Source organism: Homalodisca vitripennis, chromosome 6 (assembly GCF_021130785.1).
Source record: "Homalodisca vitripennis isolate AUS2020 chromosome 6, UT_GWSS_2.1, whole genome shotgun sequence".
NCBI classification, from domain to species: domain Eukaryota; kingdom Metazoa; phylum Arthropoda; class Insecta; order Hemiptera; family Cicadellidae; genus Homalodisca; species Homalodisca vitripennis.
This window is the reverse complement of record NC_060212.1, coordinates 121,615,706-121,641,586: the sequence shown is the minus strand read 5'-3', so window position 1 is coordinate 121,641,586 and position 25,881 is coordinate 121,615,706. Positions and strand designations below refer to the sequence as shown.

Genomic DNA, 25,881 nt, shown 5'->3' with positions numbered 1-25,881 from the left:
ATATCTGAACCGCTACATGTTTTCGTAATGCAAGCTTAAGACGACATGAACGATCCAGTACCTCGTATATTAAGTTAAAAAGTATCAATCCTACATTATTCTATGAGAGAGGACATAGGAGATGCGATAAATATCGGCACAGACTTCTCTAACTAGTTGCAAAACCGCGAACACGTACGGGTTAAGGCAAGAATCTGTTGACGAAACGGGGGCAAAAGGAGCGAAGCAAGAGGTCTTTACCATAACAGGTTGCGGGCATTGGTAGAAATAAAACAATGACACAAGACATCGGTGTTGAAACGCGGTCAAAATAAATTGCGTCACGCGAGCTGGTATCGGCTTGTGCAAATGAATTTCAGTGCACTGGCTGATCGTCTTACTTCATACGTACGCGGGTCGGGTCGGCCTACCTTACGCTTACGTCACGTGGGGAGAGCGGTTGCTGCTGTGAGCGACAGAGCGCTAGTGTTGCGTCATCAGGTCACTGACCTAGCCCACAATCAAGTTCAAGCACTTAGCTCTCCCCGGTCTTGCTTTCTCCCAAGGATTTTATTAACACCTTAGGACTTTTCGAGAAGAACCAGTACTTCACTAATCACAGCTCAGGTATGCACTATTAATTCGACTTCTTTATAGCCCTATTTCCAAACTTAGGTGAGATATTTTATACAATAACACATTTGGTAAGCAACAGCCATGTCTCCTTGCATAATACGGTGTGTAGAAGACTATATACTAAATCATATTTACCTCTTTGAAGTTGGTACCCAGAATACAGACTTATTATAACCGAATCAACTACAACACATCGAATGGAAGGACCGGAGTGCCTGACGCCGCGCAGCCCCTGCAGATCTAGTAGTAATCGATACAAAAGGTCGCATCATAGAACTCCGCATACCGCAGTCCTCCGCAGTAATAAGATAATCGTACCAAGAATTCTGCGCTCTGAAACCAGAATTCTGCACCAAGAACGACGTAACGTTTAATGGTTATTTTGGGATATAACGAGAGTCAACGATAGATGATTTCAATATTTAATAATTTTGATCGAGTAAAACTCTTACTTCAGGTAGAAACCCCACTCACAACTGATAAAAACACACAAGTCGTCGCCTAATATGCAGATCATATCGGGTTCATTTTGAGTAAAATATCTTGTCAAATCTCGCAAATACACAATAGACCGTAGAGTAAAAAAAAGATGGGCTACCTGTGTAAAATGACAAACTATAGCATCAACCAAATAAATTTAAATATATCAAGGCTTTACGGGCAATAACTGCTAAGGACCATTCACAATTAATATTCGGGGAATATTGGTCGTAAACAATTCATCGATACTGCATATGGCGCCGCGCGCGCCCAGACTTCAGTAAACACAATGTTTGTCAATTTGCTAGATGTTTCACAATCATATCATGTACATCCAGACACGTCTTGTGTTGCGACACGATATCGACTAGATGATAACAATTACGATAGGATGCCATCCATACTTGAGAGGTCTGATGAAACTCGAGAGCTCTCGGTGGCGAGTGACGTGTGCACGTAGGCGTGGAATTTCTGTTACAGATTTTTGTAAGCGTTCGTGGAAAAACATAACAACACGTATGTCATTAAGTGAGATTTTGTTTGCGCGATTTCATCATTACTGAAAGAACGTTTAAAAAATGTGATCGTTTGTCTGTCTGTAATCAGACCGTATCGTGTGAGATAACCCGACCGGTTTTGAAAACACTGATTCGGTGCACCGAGGATCAAAAGCAAAAACTTCACTATCAGCAGTCCAAAGTTTGCAATGAAACCGATCACGAGTACCGTAAAGACGCAAAAATTAACAATAACAACAACACGTTTAGCTAATTCCTAACTTTGCACATGAGTCCAACTGGATGGGATGGAGTGAGGTAGTGATTATACACAATTTGAAAACATTATGCAGTCGCGAGAAAGTAGCGGAAGAAAGGGATACTCCTAGTTAACTTAGTCACTCATAAACAAGACAACGAGTTGAGAAATGAGGAACTGCAGATACGAGATGCAAGAATGCCTATAGTCAGTTTCCCCGTCGAGCCAATACATTACATAAACATCTGTTTTATAATTGCACTTCCTGCTCGACAATCGTTTCCTCGTGGTGGCGCAAGGGGATGGCGTCAGGCACTAGAGGCGCGCGGCTCGGCGCGCGATTTACGCAAAGAAAGCGTGGGTGAACGACCTGCCCGGAGAAAGTGTCAGACGGGCAGTGTGAAAGTACGCGCGGTGCAGTGCAGGCTGCAGAGCGAGAGCACCGTGGCGCTGGCGTAAGGTAGTTTCCGCATTTCTACATCTTCGGTTGGCAATGGCCAAGCTAGGCAACGGCAGTGATGCAAGCAGGTTGCGTCCAGTGTTGCGTCGCCCGGCACACGCTTGCGTCCTCGACCGGACCGAACAATCGTCTGACAGGAAGTTGCTCACACAAGACCTTCAAACTGACAGGAACATGATTATAACCGAAGTCAACCCAAGGATACCTAAGCCTGTGTCTTCTCAACTTGATTAAAGTCAATGGCTGAAGAATTAGACGAAACATAAGATAAACTCGCATCTGTCAAGAAGATACAAGGATCTTCTCAATTTGATCATTGTCAATTACTGAAGAATTAGATGAAATATAAAATAAACTAAGTTCTGGCAAGAATGTCCGGAAATACCTAAACCTATGTCTTCTCAATTTGATCAATATCAAATGCTGAAGAATTAGACTAAACATAAGATAAACTCGCATACGTCAAGAAGATACAAGGATCTTCTCAAATCTCCTCACTTTGATCAATGTCAATTGCTGAAGAAATAGACGAAACATAAGATAAACTCGCATACTTCAAGAAGATACAAGGATCCTATCATGTCTTCTCAAATCTCCTCAATTTGATCAATGTCAATTGCTGAAGAAATAGACGAAACATAAGATAAACTCGCATACTTCAAGAAGATACAAGGATCCTATCATGTCTTCTCAAATCTCCTCAATTTGATCAATGTCAATTGCTGAAGAATAAGACAAAACATAAGATAAACTCGCATACATCAAGAAGATACAAGGATCTTCTCATGTCTTCACACTAAAGTGGTTCCTTCTTATACGAGCAATCCATCCAATTGAAACAAAATTATCTGAATAGAATTGATCAGTAACTAAAATTGAAAACTTTGAGTCCACATCGACCACTCAATAGGATTCATTGTTTAGAAATGCACTCAATGCTGTTAAGATTTGGAATATTTTGTGATAACAACGTATATCGCACCACACATCTGTGGTTGCTTTTCAGAAGGTATTGACGAGCTAAACTTTCTTAAGGGAATTATTATGAAATTTAGCCAGAAATATTCAGTTATCGAGTAAGAAACGCTTACCAAGTAAAGTTCTAAAAGCAAACTGGCTATACAAAGAACTACGTAGAAACTCCACGGCCGATGAATCAAAAGCTCATCACACAACCAAATGAGATGCGACGGGAAACACAAATCGTATTGAATTCCAAATAGGGTCGAAAACAAAGAAGCCATGAAGGAAGTAACCTCCACCTCCTCAACCTTTCTCTAACCCGCAGCCGGAGTTGCGACACACGCTTTTAATCGGGCAAGAGATGGTTTCATACTTCTCTCCTCGTGTTATTCGCTGTTTGGTGTTTTTTATCTATTTACATTTAGCTTATAGTGTTTTTAATTTAAACAACCTTTTGACATACTCGTACACTTGATCAAGGAGGATTGCCTTCTTTCTTCCCTCTCACAGAGGCGAAGGACAGGCTCTCGCTCGTAATTACACGGGTAGAGATTTAGGTATGCTTTCCCACTGTTTTGGATGAAAACGATGCTCGGAGAGAAATTGAGGTCTGCGGTGCAGAAAGCGTGGGTGGACGACCTGTAGTGAAAGTGTGCAATTGAAGACTTTCAGCCAGGGCGTGACTTGAACTGCACGTGAGGCAGGGTTCGTCTAACTCTGTAGTCATCGATGGTTCGAATTGCAACTATTGCTGAACCGACTATACTGAGGAGATGAAATAGCAGCCGACCCTGAGAACAATGGGGAGGCGAGCCGCTGTCGCTTGCTGACGGTTGCCGATAGACTTGATCTGTGCTGATCAAACCAGATCGGACACTTGCAGAACTGTTATCCAACAGTGCAACGCCCGCCGCCGCTGGACTCGCCCCGTGGAATGCGGCAAAACCGACGCCTTCTTTGGCAAGCCGGTCGCGTAACGGCCCGGTCCCGCTTGCGACATCCAACGGCCATTTCGCCAGCTTTATTCAAATACATAATGACCCAAGTTTATTTGACTGCGAGCGTAGTTATGGGTCTCATTAGACGGTTTAAAAGGTTCACAACATTGTAATTTGTTTTACCTTTGCTATATTTCGAAACAGAATTGAAACAACACTGATAGCAGAGACCCCCGTGGTTCGAATCTTACTTAAAACCGTTCGTTGTCATTACTCATTAGGACAAATCACATTAACGAAACAGTCGATCCTCGCTAGTAACCAACAAAGTTACCACCTCTCCCACATTCACGTACCTCCACGTACTTGGAAATGTCAGCAACGTAAGTCGGCAATTAACAACAATTGATAATCCAACAAGCTTTGACAAGTCATCTCAAAGTGGCCGATGAGATCACCTCCTCGCAACTTCTCGAGCTGCCTCCGATCGCCATACCACGGGGAATTACACATCACGCGTCGCATTGCTCAACACCGAGTACACGCAGAGGAAGTTCGGGCGTAAGGCGCTCAGCTGATACGAGGAAATCCCAGATTAGAACTTCTGTAGTGAAGTGATCCAAGTTACACAATGTGTTTGTGAGCCGAGACTGTCGCAACGGAGGCTAGGACAGTCTGTTGAGCAACCCATCTACTTGACCTGCCTATAGTAGACTAGACTATCTCGCCACCGCTCCTCGCTACATTTCCCAACTACGATATTTTCGAAACAAGTAGCAAGAGCCAATTAGGGTATCTAGGGTATTAATGAAACGTGTTATCCTCTTCACTATTCAATAAGATATTCTGTAGCATTGCTGAATATGAAGTATATTTGGTTTATGTAAGTGCTTCAGTTTTCCTTTGCGATACCATATACTTTTCCTTGTACGTAATAAAATACAGTAAGAAGTTATCAATAAGGAAAACCGAAGTGCTACTTCATCAGCTATGCCTCTTTGTGTAATTTTTCGCACACAACTTTAATTTTAATAAATTAAGTTGTCACTATACAATGCTAAGGTTTAAACATTATTATTATGTGGCATATGTTTGTCGAAAATTATAGAACATTATTCGTTGTGTGGATAAATAAGTGTGGACACATTCCACACTCATCACAGATACTCAATATCAGAGCCTTAGCCCATTAGTAAGAAGTTGAGCAAAAGGCTACTGACCGATAAGTGAGGCGATATTCGTGATTAGCTCAGAAGGAATGTGCACTGAATCGAATATTCGCTGGAAATCACCGAGTCCCGAGCTTCAGACCAGGATATGTGGCCGCCATACGTTTCGTGGGTGAACGAACCTCTGCCAGAAGCTTGGCCTAGTGCGAGAGCACGGTCATGGGTCCCGCTTTCTCCCGGGTTCCGACATCCGCGAGAGCTTCCTCCACACGGCGAACTATCTGGGTTACCGTCGGTCGATGTACTTCCGGAATCCGGGTCGTACCCCGGCAAAACGTGAATACGACTTGCCAAAACTGGATACAGTACAATAATTCCACTTTTCTGGAGTTTTGGATCTCCAATATCAATAATAAATAAAGGAGTCAATAATTTAAAGCAGCGTAAATGGGTGTGATAATTTTGAAATGGACACATACGAAACAATTATTGGTCATGGTGGGTTATTAAATGTAATCAATGGTTTTCTCGAGCAATGCAAATAGATGTATAATACAAATGGAAACCATCGTCAACCCAAACCTGTCCTAAAACATCCGAGTAGAGTTCATTCTTATGACTAAACTAATTTCATGGGGAAGGAGGAATACTTGACGATATCCTTGTAGGGCAAGATGCCGAGGCGAGATGAGACCGATGCGGGACGCGGGTGCAGGTGAGAGGAGAGCGGGAATGTTGGGATAAGCCGGAAGAGCCAGCCAGGTGATGCGGCGGCAGCTGACAGCTGGTCGGTCCATCACCTGGCCTCTGTCTCACCTGCCTTTCCCGCCACATTCCGATACCGGCAGACGCTCGCTCGACCGCCCGCCATCGCGCGCCGGCTGCATCACTTTTTGTTGTCGTCTGCTTTTGCCGCCCAGGTAGACCGGATGAGAAAAAAACTCGAGGCAATTGTTATTAAGGAGTAGCTAAGTGAAGTACAATACACAGACCGACTCATCTGCGTTGGAAACGAAGCTGGAATACCCGTAAATGGGTTTTTACTAATTGTTCACTGCATGTTTGATACTTAATTTCCGAGGTCGATAGAAGACAAAGCATTTCACAGCACTTGCTAATTTATTCCGATTGCCTTAGGAATCTCTTATTAGTTTCTGAATCAGAACTCGAAACTTTCGAACATACATACCTGCAAAAAAACTCCATGACAGCAAAATATAGTACTTCACAAACTATATATAAATAATCTATACATTATGTGCCACATATGGTAGGCTATATTGGAATACGTGAACTAAGCCAGATATATTTCACAAACAATAATATATTAATAACCTATACATTTAAATGGGCCACATGTGGTATATTGGAATACGTGAACTGTTTAAAACTGTGTATCTTATGCTGCAACATAAATAAATAATACGAAATTAACTGTTGACAAAAATGTTAATTTTTAAATGTAAATGAAGCACACGCTCAGTAATATAGAACAGTCTTATTCACAAAGTAATGCTGAGATGTACACTGTCCTCAGCATAACCATTACGGGAAATCTCTAATAAAGTTAATCTGACCTTCAGACGTGTTTATTGTGAATGAGGACAAGCGATGTTGCAAAAACGATCATGTAAGGTTATTGAAGTGTCCGGGCAACAGTGATGAAACCCGCCTGTGCCTCTGTTATCGTTCACTATTAATTAATACCCGTGTTGAAACATGTGATGAAACGAAATATAGGCAACAGTGCCAGTGAGTGGCTGAGTGCTCAGCTGTTTGGCCTTTATACGTTTTATTGGATCATAGCGGAGAGGAAAGAACATAATAACTTACTGTAGTATGTACGTAAAATAAGACAACAGTAGGGTCGTTCAAATGTGATCAGGAGATAATTTTATTATTTCATCCATCGTGTTGATCAAGAAGCATCTGCAATCAACATTTCAGCCAAAATTGTATTGGTATCTCTTAAAATGATGAAGAGGAGAAAACAAATCAGTTCAACATCATTCCAGTTTCATATCCTATTTTAATGCAACCCTATAGGGACATATCAGACTGTGTGTATTGAATACCCTTGTTAACCTATAAATCCGTAATTCATTCAGAGACCTATCCTTAATTTTACTGTGGTTTTTGCAATTTTACCGTTAACTCATTCACCTTGAATAGATTTATCTAAAGCCACACAGTTTGAACGAAGCAAAAAAACGGCGTTGCAAAAGCGTTGTCCAAGACAAGTGGCGGCAACATTCAGAGAAATGTCTCGGCCGCAGTTTTGTTTCTGAAACGGTCCGACTGAAAGATACAATTACACCGATCTGCGAGGTTGTCTTGGCGAATAAGCATCGCATTTGCGTCAGTCGCGAAATAGGCCAAGGCGAACTTTATCAGTGACAGTGCCACAGCCTCGCGGTATCTCGCAACTCTGTTGACTGCTGCCATCTAGCGGAGCTCCCAGCAAGCGACAAGTGCGCCATTTCAGCATTACAGCAACTGGCGATAACGTATCAGCCTAAATTGTGCTTAGTAACAGATCAGGTGGTCCGTTATCGAAGTTGTACTTATTGTTTTGCGTCGTTAGTGTCACGTGGCTTGACTCCGGGATATTTCAATTCGGCCAATAACATTCTATGAAAATAGTAGTTTCACTGAACCAAAGTTGAATACGTTCTATCATTCGAATTTCCAAAAGCTTACAGGGCACATACATATAATCAATCACTTCTGGACACCCTAAGGGGGAACAACTTTTGGTCGTTATCCTGACCACGATCGATGTTCCGATTTTTCCTCTGGAAGTAACTAGGAAGTGTACATCCATGCGTACGAAAAGAAATTACAACGGGACTCCAAAACAGAAGATAAAATATTCTCGGAATACCAGCAATTTAAAAGAGGGTAGAAGAAAGCAAGGCCATGATCAAAGTCACACAGAGTTAACAATGTTCATGCGGACTAGCATTGCCTAAGTTAAATTATCATCAAAGAAGGCGATGACTTCGAGTTGCATCCACAAATATCAGCCACCACAGACAGCGTCAGGAATAGCTAGCCGCATGCAGGATATTGCTAATCAGTAGGCGATTCATTAGGCCATGCCTGTCCAACTGTGACGCAGCGACTCTGCCCGCCTCAACGACCGGAAAGCGGAAAGACTTCCGGTAATATTTCTGCACTTCTGTTCGCAATAGTGGGAGTGAAGTACGTCACACATCCTCTGCCCGGAATAGACCAGCCTCCGTCGTCACCCCCCCCCCCTTCTGTGGTCCTACCTCCTACATAGCTTCCAAAAAAGTAGGTATTGATCTGGGATGACAGTACGGGTGACGAAACTGACTCACTGACATTGAAGTCAATAATCTCACGTAATAAGTGAGAAACACAACAAGCTTTATCTTATTATAGTCCAACCCAAACTAAATAATTTATATTGAGTCAGCCATGACTACTACTATCATTGTGATTGATAATGAAGACAATAGATCTTGAATGTTTCCAAGACAATCTGTTGTGTCGATGGCTTCAATAACTACACAATAAAAGGTCTTTTTAATCTACAATTCATCGCATTCAGTGGAATACGGAAACTTCTGTGACCTCCATACTCTTTACTTTTCGTAAACCTATGTATTTTATTTTCATGACGTATGTTCCGAATCAAAGCCCATGTGGAGATATTAGTTTCAATTTCTTAAAATTCCACGATAATGGAATGAATTAAAGTTGTTAAATGTTACAATCTTAACGCAATAACAAGGATTCATTTATTTAAATTCGGACATACGGATATGGGGGTTTGGAATCTCGTGCGTTCGATGGAGGAGAAGTTTTGAGGTACATGATATGATGATACTATATACAGGAACATAAGGTGGTAGGTACAACCAGGGCTACCCAAAAGATGTACGAAACATTTAACCAATTTGCGCTTTTTAGACGTAGTCCTCCTCTGGAATATAAATTGGTCTTGTCAGATACATATTCATTATACCTTGAACAAGTGCCAAACTACTTATATAAGTATAGTTATAAAACATCGGATATTTTCAGAATAAAAAGATCACTGAATTATTCATAAGAAAAATATTAATCACTTACACATCGTAAGCTTAATCCTGGCTGACGATACAGAATGCTTAACCAAGTAAATCAGCACACGAACGTATGTAGATAAAGAAAGCGAGCACATAAGATAAAGAATCGCTGTATCGCTGATGTTCTGTGAGATAATGCGATAAGGTGAAGCGCGTGCAGAAGCAAATTCGCAAAACGTCTGAACGCCTGTCGCACAGCTGCGTGAGCGAAGTAGGCCTGGCCGGACGGTGACATTGTAGCCGCTGACACCTTGAAATGTGGCCATGTTGCCAAATCTGGGCGCCGCGCCGTTGCGTCATACAAGTCGACGTTTCAAGGCCGTTCAGTGTAACGACAGGTGAATTCGAATATCCAGACGCACTACAATATCCTTTTCATGACGCAAAATACTGTACTGATGGAAATTAAACAAATGATAAAAAGTGTGTCACTGACGAAGAATATTTCGTAATACTTAGAAACGTAAGAAAAAAATGAAAAGCAAGAGATAATAAATTCAGAGAAATGACGACAGATTATGTTTGTTCGGTTATGTGTGTAGTGCTTTCGTAATCTTTAAGTAAGGCTTCTTTTGCGACAAAAATGATTGGTTTGGCTGGGTATTTCAAAAGTTTTAAACGTCAGTTGACTCAAGAAATATAATAGCCACAAGTCAAGGAACGAATTTTTGCACAAGATTTAGCGATATGCAAAGCACATTTTTGGGACGTTTGAGTGAGTTGCCAAAATTCGAATCTATTTCAAAAGGCAATTTTGTGGGCTCATGCTACTCCAATAATTCATAAAAATCTCAAAGTCTGGGATCTATGTAAAATTGATTTCATGCCCAAAACAGCATTTTGGCTGCCGAAGAGAATTCACAATAGCTGGAATGCCCAAGGTTCGAGAGATGCCCAAGATGAGATCCGCGAAGAGCCGGTCCGAGACCGGGGCAGGGCAGCGCTGCGCATACCGGAGGGTCATTCACTCGCAATTGAACCCAATGACTTCGCTTTGTGCGGCCCAGACTTCACACCGGATGTGCTTTGTACTTTACGATTGTGAGACGGTTTCGATTTCTATGGCCTTTTCCGGCTTAGTCCAACCCCACTTTTACTTGGGCACTATGCAGGATGTACCAACGATTTATCATGTCTGTCTTCGCAGGGCATTTAATTCGTTAGAACAATATAGAACACTAATCTATGAGGAATTCTCTTTTGTATGTCTAATTGTTCGATGCCAAATTATTTAATTAGCAGTATGATAAATTATTAAGATGAACAAATATCCATCTAGTAAAAGCGATAAAATATAAAATCAACAGGCAATCGAGTGTATACTGACATATTTGATCGAGTGAGGAAGCTATAGCATCATTGATCTTTCATAGAAATCTCATGAACCAGCGATTCACACTGACACACGTATTGCAATCAATGAGAGTTCAAAGATCACCTGACTTGTGACCTGATACACAAATGTACCCTAATATTTCATCAGCGACAGTCCGGCAAAGGATTGCGTAACCGGGCGGATCTCTAACCTTGCCACTCGGTCGGTCTAACGATCGATTACTGATTATTGTGTTGCAACGCTCGGGCTTCACGGCTAGGGCTCGGGTTATCGGATCGGATCTTTCATTTCGTAACGCAACATGGATGCCTCAGTTACACAACTGAAGAACGTCACCACATTTTTGGCCGCCTCGTCTAAATATAGACATATCAATAAACATTTTCTGAAGTGCAGTTAGAGTTGTACTTCCAGAGACACAGAAGTTCGCTGTTGTGCGTTAAAAATGAAGAGGCATCAGACAAACTTACGGATTCTGTTTATCTTTCAAATTCACTCAAAAATAACATATGGATATTTGGAAAGTACTTTTCCGCGCAGCATTTGCTGGACTTGGATTTGTCAGCCATGAATTGAGGTCACCCATTTTCATCCCTTGTTTGTTACACAGAAGTGGACAGAAAAGAAACTGTATAACCTCTGGCGGGAAGTAACCTTCAGCTGAGGTCGACCGCCCGCCTCTCATTAGTCCTAACCTCCGCTCGCTCTGATGTAACTCTCTTGCGAAACATCCTCTCTTCCAAAAAAAACATCGAACAAACAACTGCTTTAGCCTAACTACTTCTGGAGATAATAAATAGGTTCTACCGCCCATCCGTCGCTCACTAATTACTTGGACAGTTCATAATTTACACAGCATCCAATTGGGAAAAAATTGGAAAAGTACAAATTTTCTGAAAATTTATGTTGAGGCATGGAAAAGTATGAAATTCAATTTCAATGCACAGTACATTATTAGATATGGCACACACATTCTTTACACTGTAAGACTAGAAATGTTTATTCTGATAGTCATGACAATAGTGATAACGATCTATAGTGTTCGTAAATCACACAATATGTACATTGTACATGCATTAGATAACCTAGAGTAAATTAAATATGTAAAATACGGTAGCCTACAAAGAAATTTGATATTTATTAGAGTTGTACTTCCAGAGACGCAGAAATACGCTCTTGGGCGTTAAAAATGAAGAGACATCAGACAAACTTACGGATTCTGTTTATCTTTCAAATTCACTCAAAAACAACACATGGATATTTGGAAATATGACGCTATTATTGATCATAATAGTTTTTTTTAAAATATTTTATTACAGTGCTCGCCCAATTAGCACAGCTGCTGATGAAGTTGGGGGTTATCCACACAAAAATCATATACTGAAAATTTTGGTTTTTCCGTTTGAGAACAATAACAGATTAATTTTGTATTGGTTCTCAAACGTTATGTTCAGAAATGGAATCAAGCAGGGTACCAATATCATGATCCAAGCGCGATAAAAGCGCGCAGTGACGAATTGATCAATTCCGCCTTGATAAACCGCCAGTAATTATCGCGGAGATAACGACAATGACCGCGGAGAAGCAGGTGCGAGACACATGTGCGAGCGAGAGAGGTAGAGAGGAGACACGTGGAGACCTCTGTGTAGGTCTGCCCGTATTAATAGTTGGGATGCATTTCGTCAGAGGGCGGACCTTGGTGCAAGATGACGCTAGGCCTCCGCTTGCAACACCGACTCTAGTGAAGCAACAACCGCGGCGCGACGTTGCCACACAACGCACTGCCCGGCTCGCCTACCTCGGAACCAGGTCCAAATACTTTTTGGGAACGATCAACAATTGGAATATTTTTGGGGAATTCAAATTTATTGATTAAAGTAACACAATTAGATGGTTCTAATTTTTATAAAAGAGTTTGTATTAGAAATATTTAATATAAATATTCAAAACAAATTATATTTATATTTTATTATATTTATTAAAGGAAATATTTCATTTTCCTTTAGTTGAATTATTATTAATTATTTTCACTTGAGTTGAATATAATTTTATACAGAATATTACTGTAATTAAAAAATGGATAATTTTTTCTTAGGAATAAAATGATTGCTCAGTATTGTGTTATTTTAACAATTATAGCAAATGAGATGCCGTAGCTTCCGGAAAGAACGTTGAGGAAAGTGAGAACACTACGGAATTTTCCATCTCATCTCGTGATGTTGTTAATGTCTCAAAAGTAAAAAATAAACAGTCGAAAACCCCGAAATGTTCCAGCACAAAACAAATGTTCTGTTGGATGGAATATTCGCTTCAGCGTTATGCTAATCTCGTGTTGTGCAAGTACAGAGTCAGGCAGGATGCGTCAAGTTGTTAGTTGGAAGTTGTGCAAACACTAGAAATGACAAATAACGAGTCATGTTTATTCATGATGCAATGACGTGCTGATATGTGAATTGACGCGTGGCCACGAGCACGAGCTCCTAGCTTGGTACGACATGACATCTGAAAAAGGCTTATTAGGATTTGCAATTCGTATTAAAACAAGATAAGATAAGGACGGCCTGGGAATAGTTAGCGATGATAAGTCAGAGAGAGCGAAGGTCATGTGAACTTACGCTGATCAAAGGAGTTTTTTCAACAGAATAACTGCAACGAGATAATGTGTTGATCAAGTTTAAAGAATCTATACACTGATTTATAAGAAGTGTCCATCATCACAATTCATACTAAGCGAACATTCAATGTATTTACAGGGTTAAACGAAGGGCAGAGAGGTCTTCCAAATCGGATAAGACAAGGAATAGCGGTCGATAAATCAATCAGCTAGCTGAATGTGGCAATCTGTTTATCAATAACCAAAGTCGCTGTTACTCCACAGCCTGAATGTGTCACTGATCTATTTTCACGGTGCCAAACGACACCGATAGTGTCCGGCTGAGACACTCAATAATTAGCCATTTCAGCCAATCGAAAACTAAAATAAAGAATTTCCGTATTTTTTATATTTAAATGTTTTAATCTGAATTATTCCAATTAGTAGGCCTAGTAGTGACATTGGAAAGGTCTTACATCCTACTTGGATCATGGGCGGAATTTCACTTACCTATGAGGATCAGCGAAGACGAATTTCCTCAACTTGAGATCCCTGAGCACGATACCCTGCTCGTGACACGCCCTCACGGTCTCCGCCATTTGTCTGAAGAGCCGCCTCGCTTCCGGCTCCCGTAACCTCTTCCGGTGTCTGACGTGGGAGTGGAGATCGCCGTGGGACGGAGGGAAGACCAGGTACATGAGTTTGTCCCCCAGGAGGACTTCGTGGAGGGAGTTGACGTGGGGATGACAGTCGAGACGATAGTGCGCCGTCAGCAGAGAGTTCGCTTCCCTGCCGACAACCTGGAGGAAAGAGGATTTGTTAGTGTCTTCAGCAGACGCTGCGAGCGTATGATGTGCCAGCAGCCTATACTCTTTCATCTCACATCATTCAATCTACTGAATCCATCTTTTCAGCAAGAAATATCTAAATCTCCATTAGCGCGGGAAAGGTATGCGAGGGAAACGGCGATGGCTGCAGATTCGCACGTTGCCGCCAGCCGGTAACCTCGAAGATCCGTGTCCGTGACCCCGGGGTCATCCACTCGTCCTGGCCGCAGTGGCACGGTCGTACATACATCTCGCGAACTCAGACCCAAAACCAAGGTTAGAGCAGTTGGGATATTTGTTTGTTTATTGTTACATATATGTTACATTTGTGTATGTACTATTCTTTGGTAATGACATTGTCAACTAGAGATGGACAACGATAATTAATATGAGCAGAGTAAAACAATTTCTATTGAGTACACATTACATTAGGACTATGATATTTTCGTAGAGCACTATTTTAGAAAAAGAATTCTTTTAAGCTCACACCGATGTTGTAACTGGATGTGAATTATTGTGAAGTGACAACGGTTATTTAATCATTCAGGTAATCAGGGTATCCAAGGGACGTAGAATTTAAAGTAGGATCCAGGACACAGGTATTGGTCCTATTGTCCAAATGGAATGACAAGGTCAGGGTCCACCTAGGCCCATGGGAAGGACCCCACCCCGCGCATCACGATTCACGAGCCCCTCTCTCCACATCACGTATACCGAAGCCGAGTCTTCTGGTTTCTAGCAAACGCGAGACTACCTGAGGGTCGGTCTCAATGCCAAATCAGTAACCCTCACCTAACCCACACCTGGTCAACGAAAAAGAACGCGGATATTTACATAAGTACATTCTGTAGTTCGCTCGTATATCTTAGAAAAATGTCGATGCTCGTACATCTTTCGCTATACTACCGATGTGACTTACGTTAACGTTTAATACTCATTACTTAAGCACATCCCAATTCCATTGCTTCGCATGCTTAGGGGAAATTATGAGAATATATTATCAGAATTTTAGTTGTTTGAGTACGATTACAACGTTACCATTTATCTCATGTAGCGGATCCCTCTTGGCAAGAAAACGCTTGCAAAATCTGACTACATAATCGACTTTCAAGCAAACCTATTTGGCTTGCAGGAATTTCTAAAGTTGGCAAATAATTGGCGAGCGGGATGTGACACAACAGGGGAAACTAGGACCGAACGAGTCCCGGAATAGAGGATGGTACACGGAACAGCGAAGAGAAGGGGCGTATCGCGGTCACCGACCGACAGCGAGCCGGGCGTTCACTGCTTTCTCCCGGTAAAATGTCATCGACCGCGGTGAAAGTATAGGAAAGTCGGGTATCTCGATCCGCCCGCAATTTCGAAATCCCTGACAAGCCGTTTTGGTCACGCATTTGCACGTGTTCTGAGGCCACTAATACTTCTTGACGAGCTTGTAATTTGACTTGCATGTCCCATGGTCCGCGATAACATCAATTACTTGAATAGCAAAGAAAGCAGAGCAAACCCTAATTACCAGATCTCGATATTTTGACGTTATTGTATACTTAAATTTGAATCCAAACCATGGTTTATATTATTTTCCAAAATTGGAAACAGAAAACTATTGGTCGAAAGCTGTCCAATATCCACTGTGCTGCCCGATGCCGTGAGATGGACCACGAAGACCTTGCGAGTTTTACGACGTCAGACGGGCTTTATTTGGGTCAATTGGCAGAAGTGCGCGGCATTGTGTTAATCTAAATTCGCAACTAGGCCACTCGGCTGTTTGCAAAATCCAGCTGCTATATTTAACCCACTCTATCATCTCGCAATATGTACGCAAGTCGCGTTCCGCAGTCCGTACGAGCAACGGCTATTTCTGCAAGTTCCGCCCGCGCAACGAGACCTCGAGTGTGCTTCACAACGGCTGGGAAGTGTCGAATGTCCAAAACTGACGCAGTTGCTAAACTGTATATCTTCGAATCCGGGAAGAAAATAAAAATAACTCGACTTGTTTTAGTGCCTTGGAACATTTACTTAAACAACCCTAATACGTAGTTGATTGAAAATAATCACAAATTGATTAATCTTAGCCTGAACCAAATTCTAAATGTATGTAGCAAAAATCACTTATACATTTTTAACTCATTAGAATACTTCAACCATAATAAGCTCTCTAATGAATCCTGGTTTAAATTGATTTGTTTGCCACCTAAATGAAAAGCTATAAACCGTTAGCTTCCGTAATACTAATGACAATAACCTACAGTAAGTTAAAACATAATGCTACAATACATAATACAACAATAATCTTTTGATTACAATACAAATAATATTTTCCTATGAGGTCAAATGTAAATATTGAATCATTAATCATTCGTAAATTTACGCCTATCTTAATCATTACACAAAGAAAGACTGATGTATAGCAGCAAGTGTAATTTTCCTATACAACAAAATGTCCTCTATTTGTTCGTTTTGATAGCCATAAAGGGTGAAATATGAGACTAGCCCAAAATAAGTATCAAATTCCACTTAAGTCTGGAATGCACACGACAATCGTGGGAGGGGAAGGGTAATGGTTGGTGGGGGAGGGGGTGTAAGGAATAATTTTGAATAAGTCAAAATTAAAATAAATCATATATGCCTAATTCAAAGTAACCTGATGTGTTTCAAATAAGTTGTATACTGCTTTACATATATTTTAAAATGTTTAAAACATTCATATGGCAGGGGGTATATAGGGTAATCTTCCTTTTAAATTCAGGTAACGCTTGGAATTAATTATGGTAGTGAGAAAAGGGGTTTTGAATAAATATTTGACAGTGGGACCGGTACTATAACGTTTAAATCCAGTGACGTATTCAAAACGTAACGTAAAACGTATTCAAAACCTTGAATATCGGAAAATTCAGTTGTTTTGCTAGCGTATCGCTCTGTGGTGTAATGGTAGCACATAATTGAAAAGTTGAGAGATTTTCGACTCCCGGCAGACTAAGTATCCATATATTCAGATTCAATGTTAACGTTAAAAAATTAAATGAAAAATGCCTTTGTTAAAGAGGCGGGAGTTGGGGGTATTAAGCCCTCTCTACCACTCAACCTCGTGATATATATACATTCAATTTACAATAGTTTGATACAATTTCGGTAAATAATTTCGTTTTACGGTGTTTATTTCATTCGGCAATTAAGTTACACAAGGCTTAGTGTAATAATAATTTTTATTTGACATTACTGTACATCGTTTACATAAAACCACTTGGCAGGTGAGAATGTAAAAGAACATGAATTATTTTCCGATCTGGAGCGAGATAAAAAAACCATTTCGGAGACAACTCGCATAGATTTGCCAACAACGTATATCTAGCGAGGTGAATTCAAGTTTAGTTCGGCCATTAAATATTAAAGTTGCTTCAATTATTGAAAATTTTGCCTAAACACACATGCTCTAAATAGGTGACAGTATTAATTTTAAAATAATTAACAACGGCTAGTAACCATGCGGTACAGTGTCATTGTGTACCTCGTAAATTCAAAGTTTACTCGGGTTTTGAAACTTTTGTATGGTTTTATTTATATATATATATATATATATATATGTATGTATGTATGTATTTATGTATTCCGTTTTATCATAGTAATTTAAGAAAGTAATGTTTAGAACATACTTTTCTGCAAAATAAGTTTCGAATTGCATGCATATTGTTATAAATTGTGTTATTCTTACACCATTCCCCCAATAAACAATTTTGCATACGGCCCTGTAGCGGCTATAAGTACTAGACCACACGACGGTCAGTGGACAGTAGGCTACAAGGATTATTGTCCCCGAAGGTCAAAAGGTCCGAGTCGACTGTAGCGCCCCTAACGACGAGGGACAGGTATTACGGCACTTGTAAGGTCGTCTGTACAGGGATTATACGGGTACATAAAAACGTGGAACGTGGACGCTTGTGCTCCCAGTGACGTATGTGACCCACGTGACTGTGGGGAGTTACAGAAGTCGATATTATATGATTATGTAAGAATTAAGTTTCGCTGTAAGGAAGCGGGATTTATTTTCCTTATGCGAACTTTGTTTGAATATCTGTAAAATACTGAAGGAAATATATAGAAAACGCAATAGACATGACGATGGAACTCAAACCATTTTAAATAGAATTTATAAATTTAAATAAATCATGTACATTGTGAGCTATTATAGTATATCTGTACCGCATACGACAATCCAACTTAAGATCAACATGAGGTAGGGGCGTATCTAGAGGTGCAAAAAGGGGACATGAACATCCTGCACAATTTTGGGGCTTAAATTTATTAAAGAATAATTTATGTGTTAAATCTAGGTTCATGTTCACTTATTTCAACTTGACAACTTAGACCGCTGGCTTTTCATATAAATAATGAAAATCGTAATAGGCAATTTATAATAATGGTGATTCAAAAACGAAATTCTGGGTGATACCCATACTGTTGAGTAATGAATAGGCTGTTTCTAAACCTTAATTAAAAAAAAAAAACTAATACTTAACAATATAACATTAGCGCATAAGTGCTAAATAATAAAATGTGAACATTTTGCAAGAGATGGAGGAGAAAATATAATATGAGTACACCATTTTTTTTAATTAGCGTTTTGGTTCGATGTTAAGTTTATGTTAGTATTAGACATTTTTGTACTGGAATATGCACCACAATTTACTTCATACGATTAATTTATAAGTTTTAATTAGTAACAGTCCTGCTATGGAAAGCAAACTTTTGTACCTAAGGTATGTATGCCTACCAATTTATTAGTTTTGAAGACGATTAATTTTGTTATACACGGTTTTACAGTCATTAACTGTAATATACAGTTCACAACTAGGACTGCGTTCATGTACACACAACTAATTGTTCTATGTACGCCATTATGAAACAAATCTGTTTATTAAAGAAACTGCTTTCACACATAGACACCAAAATACCATATTATCAAAGTGGGTTTCTAAAGAAAAAAAACAATTTCAACTTTTAGGTTATAAAAATATTAAAAATAGTGCTGATGTTTCAAAATACAATAAATAACTTGCAGTTAAATACAAAATAAATACAAACAGTTAAAAATGTTTGGTTCTCATTCCGAACTCTTAAAATCCTATAAGGATACAAGATAAATATTTCCGATAGGTAGTTTCTTTAATAGTTATCTCTGTTCAAAATTTGATTCTGACATCCGTTTTCGTCCAAAGCCCATTTAAAAGAATTAAGTTCTTTTATTAGTCCTAAAATATTAAATGATATATAACATAATAGTTAAATAAAAATTTACAAATAGTTACTTAAAGCTAAATTGTACGCCAGGTGGTAACAACATAAGTCAATTACAACTAAAAATTTAAAATGTAGTAAGTTTGAAGTTAACTGATAATTTATTTTAGGTTCTTGTTTTAATTCTCTTTAGATTTATCAAGCAAATAGATTGTAACTATTTGGAGAACGCCACAGCTCGTAATTTTAATTAAAAGGTCAGAACCCCTAAGTAGATCAAGAATTGTGAACCAAATATAAAGATTTTGAAAATGTTGGAATTTTGGAAGTGAAGGTCTCCTCACTCTTCAATGGAATAATGAAATCTAGATCAGACTAGAGGAGGGAAACGAGGGATATGGATGGTATAAGGGCGACAAGCCAGGACGCTAGCGCCGCCGCCGTGGAGCTGGGCTTGGCAAGGCAGGATGTGACAAGGCTCAAGGTCAGAGACAAGGTCAGGCGGGCCTCCCGCCTTGCCGCGAAACCCCCACAAAGCGGCGCTTTGTCTGTCCAGCCACCGGAGGTTGTTCATCTCTACAACCTCGCAGCGCCGCGCCTGCCCCTCTCCACAGTCCCATTTGTTCCGTCGGCCGTCCCCCACGACCGAAACTGACAGCACAAAAGGGAGAAAATGTCGTGGAAATAGATCTTTGTGTCGGCCTGAAAACCTTTCTTATAAATTGATCAAACAAGAATTTAATATGTACAAAACAAAAACAGAATAAAATAACAATAATCACGAATGAAACTAGTAAAAAATTTAAAGTAAATAAGTTTACTTAGTTGAAAGTATTTTGTGTGTTGTAACACGATGAGTACCATAGGAAGTAGTTTTTTTTAACATCAAACATTAAATAACAATAAAAATTGGGGTTGCTTAAGTAAGGCCTCAGGCGATGACCCTACTCCGACAATGCTTTTTATAGGTAGGTAAGTACACAATGCGCTCTTGAAAAGAGGCGACGGAGTTGACAACAACTAGGCCTATACGTAATGACGATGCTACAGCTGAAAGTCATTAGTTAGCAAGAGACTACATACGTCTTGGTCATCAAGTGCTGTAAGAATTTAGTCCATTTGGGCGTTCACAATGAAAATTTAACTAGCATTGGTCTGATAACCGGTATTTCAAAAATCCCATAAGAAAAGATCCTAACTGACAAATGGGGTCAGAACCACTAAACAACAAAGTAAGGTGTACAGAGAAGGCCGTGAGACAAAGAAGGAAGAAAGACAACCTGCTGAAGTAACCTACATAGGGAACCTTGAGGCTGCGTCAAGGAGAGCGGCGCGGCGGGCGCGGGGCCGAGATCTGCATATGAATGCAACCTTGCCCGCTATCTGGTAGCGAGGCGAGTAACCCACCTCTGGTAGTCAGGTATGGCCAATAACTGTTGATACTGTAGTTAATACGGTACACCTTGTAGACCCCTCTCTTCCCAACTTTCCAATCGACAAACGGGACCTTTCTTCCGTTATCGGAATTGCAACAGTGACCAACCGAATTCCTTAGTCTACAAATAGACAATATTTCCACACCTCTTCCAGATTCCTTGTTATCTTTAGAAAGAAACTAGGATTATCTCAATCCCACTGGTTGTTGCTTCAAATCACAAGTAACATCCAGAGGATCCATTAACATTCAAATTATGCTGGAATTCGGTCTTTGATCTCTCGGAAAGACATTTCAGGCGAGAAACGTAATCCTTCTTCTACTGTTGGAATTGGGAAGAGTGAATAACCCTAGAAAATATCCAGAAACAGCTCAAATTGCCCACTAATGGATGTTAAAATTGGGTCTCAGAGAGAAAAATGTTAAAATGTTGATAAGCTAGATTAAAGACATGCTGGGTACTAAAATTAATTTGTTAAGGGATGGTTTCAACTCATTGTTTGTACATACTTAAAATCAGTACAATAACAGGGATTTAATTGATTGCTTCAATCCATCTGTTACATATCGTAAAATCTCACTAAATGAATCTAAAACAGGACATTCCTTGTGGAAATCAATATGGTAGGCCTAATATTCAGATACAGTGGAAAATTAACCACCCCACACTTAAATATTCAATTAGTCTACAAACAAATTTCAAATCATGCATCAGTCTTTAACAATTTACAGGAAGAGGGAATCCATCTTTTAGAACTTAGTGCGCCAAAACAAAAATGTACAATAAATAAATAAAAAAGGCATGCGTAACACCTTTTCCATTAATTGTACAACAAAACAATGACAAAATCTAACTTATTACACTATTTTTGTCAGACACGTTTATGCAAATATGTGCATAATAGGATCAACATTGTACTTTTAATGTGAGAAATTGTGATGAAACCAAAGCAGATTAAAATCTCGTATAGAATAAAAAAAATGTTTCAATCTAAATTCGTGATAATAAGGCTTAAATAAGTCATAACAAAGATTTACATTCCTGGCCACCGAATTTCAGAGACATAAATTAATTGGATAATTCGATTAGCCTATTCCTCAAAACTTAACAAGACAAAGTCTGTATTGGAACCACAGAATATATCATTAATTTGTAGAAAAGTTGAATTTTGAATACCAGAATGGGTTTCATAAATTAACTTGTAAGAAAAAAAATAAATATTGGCATTTAAGTTATCAGTGAAAAAAACCAGTTGTCATTTGACAATGATTATTTAAAAATGAATAAATTATAATTATTTCTTGACCCCTGAATTACTATTTCATCTCATCTGACCTAGGCATTTAAAATTATGGCAATGCATAATTTGAAATAAACTGTACAAAGTTTCCAAAACTATCTTGGAACGCCAATGATAGAATTAATATTCTTGCACTCAGGTGTTGCCAATAAAATCAAACAACTTGTGTTGGTTAAAACATATATAAAATGGCAAACTTATTTGGCAAGTTCTTTAAATAAATAAAAAATAATAGTTGCCTTTTTTAAATTACTGATGGAGATGAGAAACATTATTTATGATCAGCTAAAATAGGCTATGCATTTATGCAAAAATAGTTCTTACCTTACAGACTAGATCCTCTTGAGTATGGACATTAACACAGGAATATAACGAGCTCCCTTCAATCTGGTCCATTATCAGGTACTTATCAGCGACTAGAGATGCAGCAAGGGGGCTCCTCGTTTGTTGATAGTCGCCAGGGGGGCCTAGGGGTGCCGGGGTGGGGTGGGTCGTCTGAACAAGTCCCGCACACAACTTCTTCAGAGGAGGTTCCTCAACCTGGAGGTCCTGTAGGGGATCGTCCTCCTTGATCCTCTGAAGAAGCGCCGAACCGAGCTGTTCCACTTCCATGATTTCACTCACTACACTTCACTCACTGTCACTACACTAGCGGTGGTATCCTTTTCTTCCTTCCACTTCTTGTCCCACTCTGGCGCTGCAAACTATCTGAAACAACAAGGCTCATTTCAGTCACTGATAAAGACTCTCGGAGGTTTCGACTAATTAAAATTACTCTAAACGCCACTGAAGATAAGGAAATGACCTTTGTCACCTGCAGGACCCTCCCTTCCTTCCTCAAAAGACTAGGGTTTGATGAGAAGTCCTTTGTTGGGTTCCAAGTAATAGGTTAAATTATTAGAAGATAATTATGTTGATAAACCCTTTATATTCTTTTCTATAATGGCTCTTTCCTGTAAGGGGCTTTATCTAAAAAAAGACTACTTGATAATAAACTGGATTTTACAATCTATTTTGTAAAAGGATATGATACTTGCAAAAGAATAATATTGATAAAGCCTATAAATATATGATTTGTTATTTTGTGTGACAATTAGAAGAAGAAGGCTTGTCTATTTTTCAAACAAAGGAGCCCAAATCGCGCCGGCGCTTCGGCAGGATCAATACCGGCACACAAGCGTCAGCCTACTGCAACAACTGCAAAGTCTCCTCGACAGTTATTATTGCAAAATTCCTGCCCCCTCGTTTCAACATCCTGTCGGAATCGGAAGAAAAACTTGAATAAACTGCACTTGAATAAGTTTTAACGGTCGATTCCTTTCCCCTCCCACCCTTTCTTCGGCTACAACCCTCCTTTAAAGTCAACCGTCACCCCTTTATTTGAAGCTGCTATTGAGAAAGCCCTTTACCGGTTTTAAAGGGCCTCTCACCGGCCCACTATGGCAATTACCGAAACATTCTCAGACCGATTCTTGGGCCAGACGCAATTCAGTAGATACACAAAAAACTCCCTTGGATTATTAACTGTTATATATATCTTACCAGTTCTAAAGACTATAAAATAATTTAATCCTCACACATACTGTAAACAACTACAGTATAATGAAATATTAGACTCAATTACCAATTTAAAAAGTATTTCAACATTTAATTCCAATCAAGTTAGTATAATTATTGTTTAACTAATTTAAGTATTCAACAAGAATTTTCTGTATTCAAATTCAACAGCCCATGTAATAAGTACCGTACTTAATGAAAATCTAATCCAAAACAGAGTTTAAAAAAGCAGAACTGGAACATTAAATGTTCTTCTACACATTAATTTACCTATATGCAGCAAAAGAAGGGTTCTTTAACTGAAGTACTACTTCAAACATACGTGTTCCCCGTACAACAATGATTGATCAAACACTACGTAACGAGTGATACTGATACGTGTACAAAACTCATTGGCAGTGAGTGGTGTGCCCAGCTGTTACAGTGGCACGGCACGAAGCTTACAATCTGAAACTACAGGAATATTGAGTGTAATTACCTTGTTGCTATTTTGTTGTGGAGGGAGAACAGTCCAGAGAGTTGCCGAGCGGGGGCTGATGGGCCGGTTTCCCTCAACAACAAAAAGAACACCGATCCCAAACGAACGCCATCCTGCTACCAACTGACGATCTACCGACTGCGGCGGTGCGGCGCTAGCACCCCCTCCCCGCCATCAGACTCTCCCCCCACCAATGCCGCCCCCCGCAGCTCATTCATGCCCGTCCGGATATCGCGCTGTCTATCAACTATTTCCCGCCTCTGGGCGATTATGAGGTTGCCTTGTTCAATACAAGTCCTGCCTATGCTTGTCAACACATTTTTTTATAACTATCAAAAACGTGTCGCTATCAATTTTAATTTGCAGGTCTTGTTGTCTCCGGAAACTTAAGGATGAGTGAGAATTCAGTTTCTGATTGAAGTGTAAAAATAATCCAAACATTTAAATGTTAATTCTAAAACACACATAACAAATGAGGAAATTTAAAAACAAACTTTCAAAAACGTACACAAAAGTTTTTGATTTTGGTATTTATTTACAATACCGTGACCATGAAAAATGGACTTTTTTTCATGGGTTGGGCATTTATAGCCAAGTGTTATTATCACAGGTGCATATAAACTGGGGGGAAAGTATATCATTGTATTATATTGATGCCTTTCGGGCATTATTGCATTAAAGATGGAAAGTAACCGACAAAATTTTGTCGAACAACACTTGGAGGGTTAAGGATCAGGGGCATCACGTGATCTGGGATTCGACTTTTGCAAGCTCGAGTTAATTTTTTTTCTAAAAGAGCAAGCAGTGCGCAGCACTGCGCAGCGGGCAGGCATCGTTGACAGGATTAACGTCATCATTTCAGTAAAATTGCCAGAGGTACTGTCAAAAACAGAGTTTTCAGAGGATTTTACAAAATCGTAACTCCTTTGATTTTCGTTACCGACGAATTTTTTCTTCACTATTGTTTTCAGGAAAAATTTTAGTTTTCAGGAAAAAAAAAATGAACATACCTTTCCATGGTCACGATTTTGTAAATTGATACCTTGATTTTTTATAGTTTTTCTACAGCTGGTATATTTATTTTCATAAAAAATATTGCGGGATAAAAAAATACATAGAATGTTATTTCAACCCAATAGTGTTGTTACTGTAGTTTTAAGTTTTCAAAAAACAATCTTTTTCCTGAAAAAAATGCAAGAATGCATTCATGGAAAACTTTATGAAATTTATTTAGGAAAATGTCCAAAGTACATAATGTAAAAATTTGGAAATATACTTACTATTACAGAAAATTATATTAATTTACTAAGTAAAAGTAGACTACGGTACACCATATCAGAAACGTTATAACCTCTCAGCGTTACCGTCTGTTTGGCATTCTTGTGCGCAATATTAAACACAAAGACGTATATTTTTAAGCAAGACAAATAAATTCAGTATACATAATCAGTGCAATGTATAATACAAAAATATACATTATATTTTAGCAAGGAAGATAATTAATGTAATAATTCATCAACCAACAATTAATAGCGGGCAATGAACCAATGATAGCCAAAGGAACAAACGGAAGTTCCGGTTAGTTCTATTCCAGATATTTCAAAATATTTTAAGATGGATGTAGCCTTTCCACTTCGAAGA

The 25,881-nt window shown here is 39.4% G+C and overlaps 1 protein-coding gene across 3 annotated transcripts in view; it reads right to left on the bottom strand.

Moving 5' to 3' along the window:
- The window catches only part of LOC124364859 (tribbles homolog 2), a 29,479-nt gene extending 5,084 nt beyond the window's left edge, over positions 1-24,395 (bottom strand). Inside the window, exons 1-3 of one of the 3 annotated variants that reach the window (XM_046820649.1) lie at positions 24,241-24,395; positions 22,530-22,913; positions 13,918-14,207 (exon numbers count right to left, since the gene is read on the bottom strand). In XM_046820649.1, coding sequence (XP_046676605.1) covers positions 13,918-14,207; positions 22,530-22,817 — 578 coding nt within the window. In that variant the 5' untranslated portion in view covers positions 22,818-22,913; positions 24,241-24,395. Of the gene's footprint in view, positions 1-13,917; positions 14,208-22,529; positions 22,914-24,032; positions 24,153-24,240 lie in introns of those variants that run through there. The other 2 variants (XM_046820650.1, XM_046820651.1) reach the window with 2 other exon arrangements.
- Between the last annotated feature and the right edge of the window lie 1,486 nt (positions 24,396-25,881).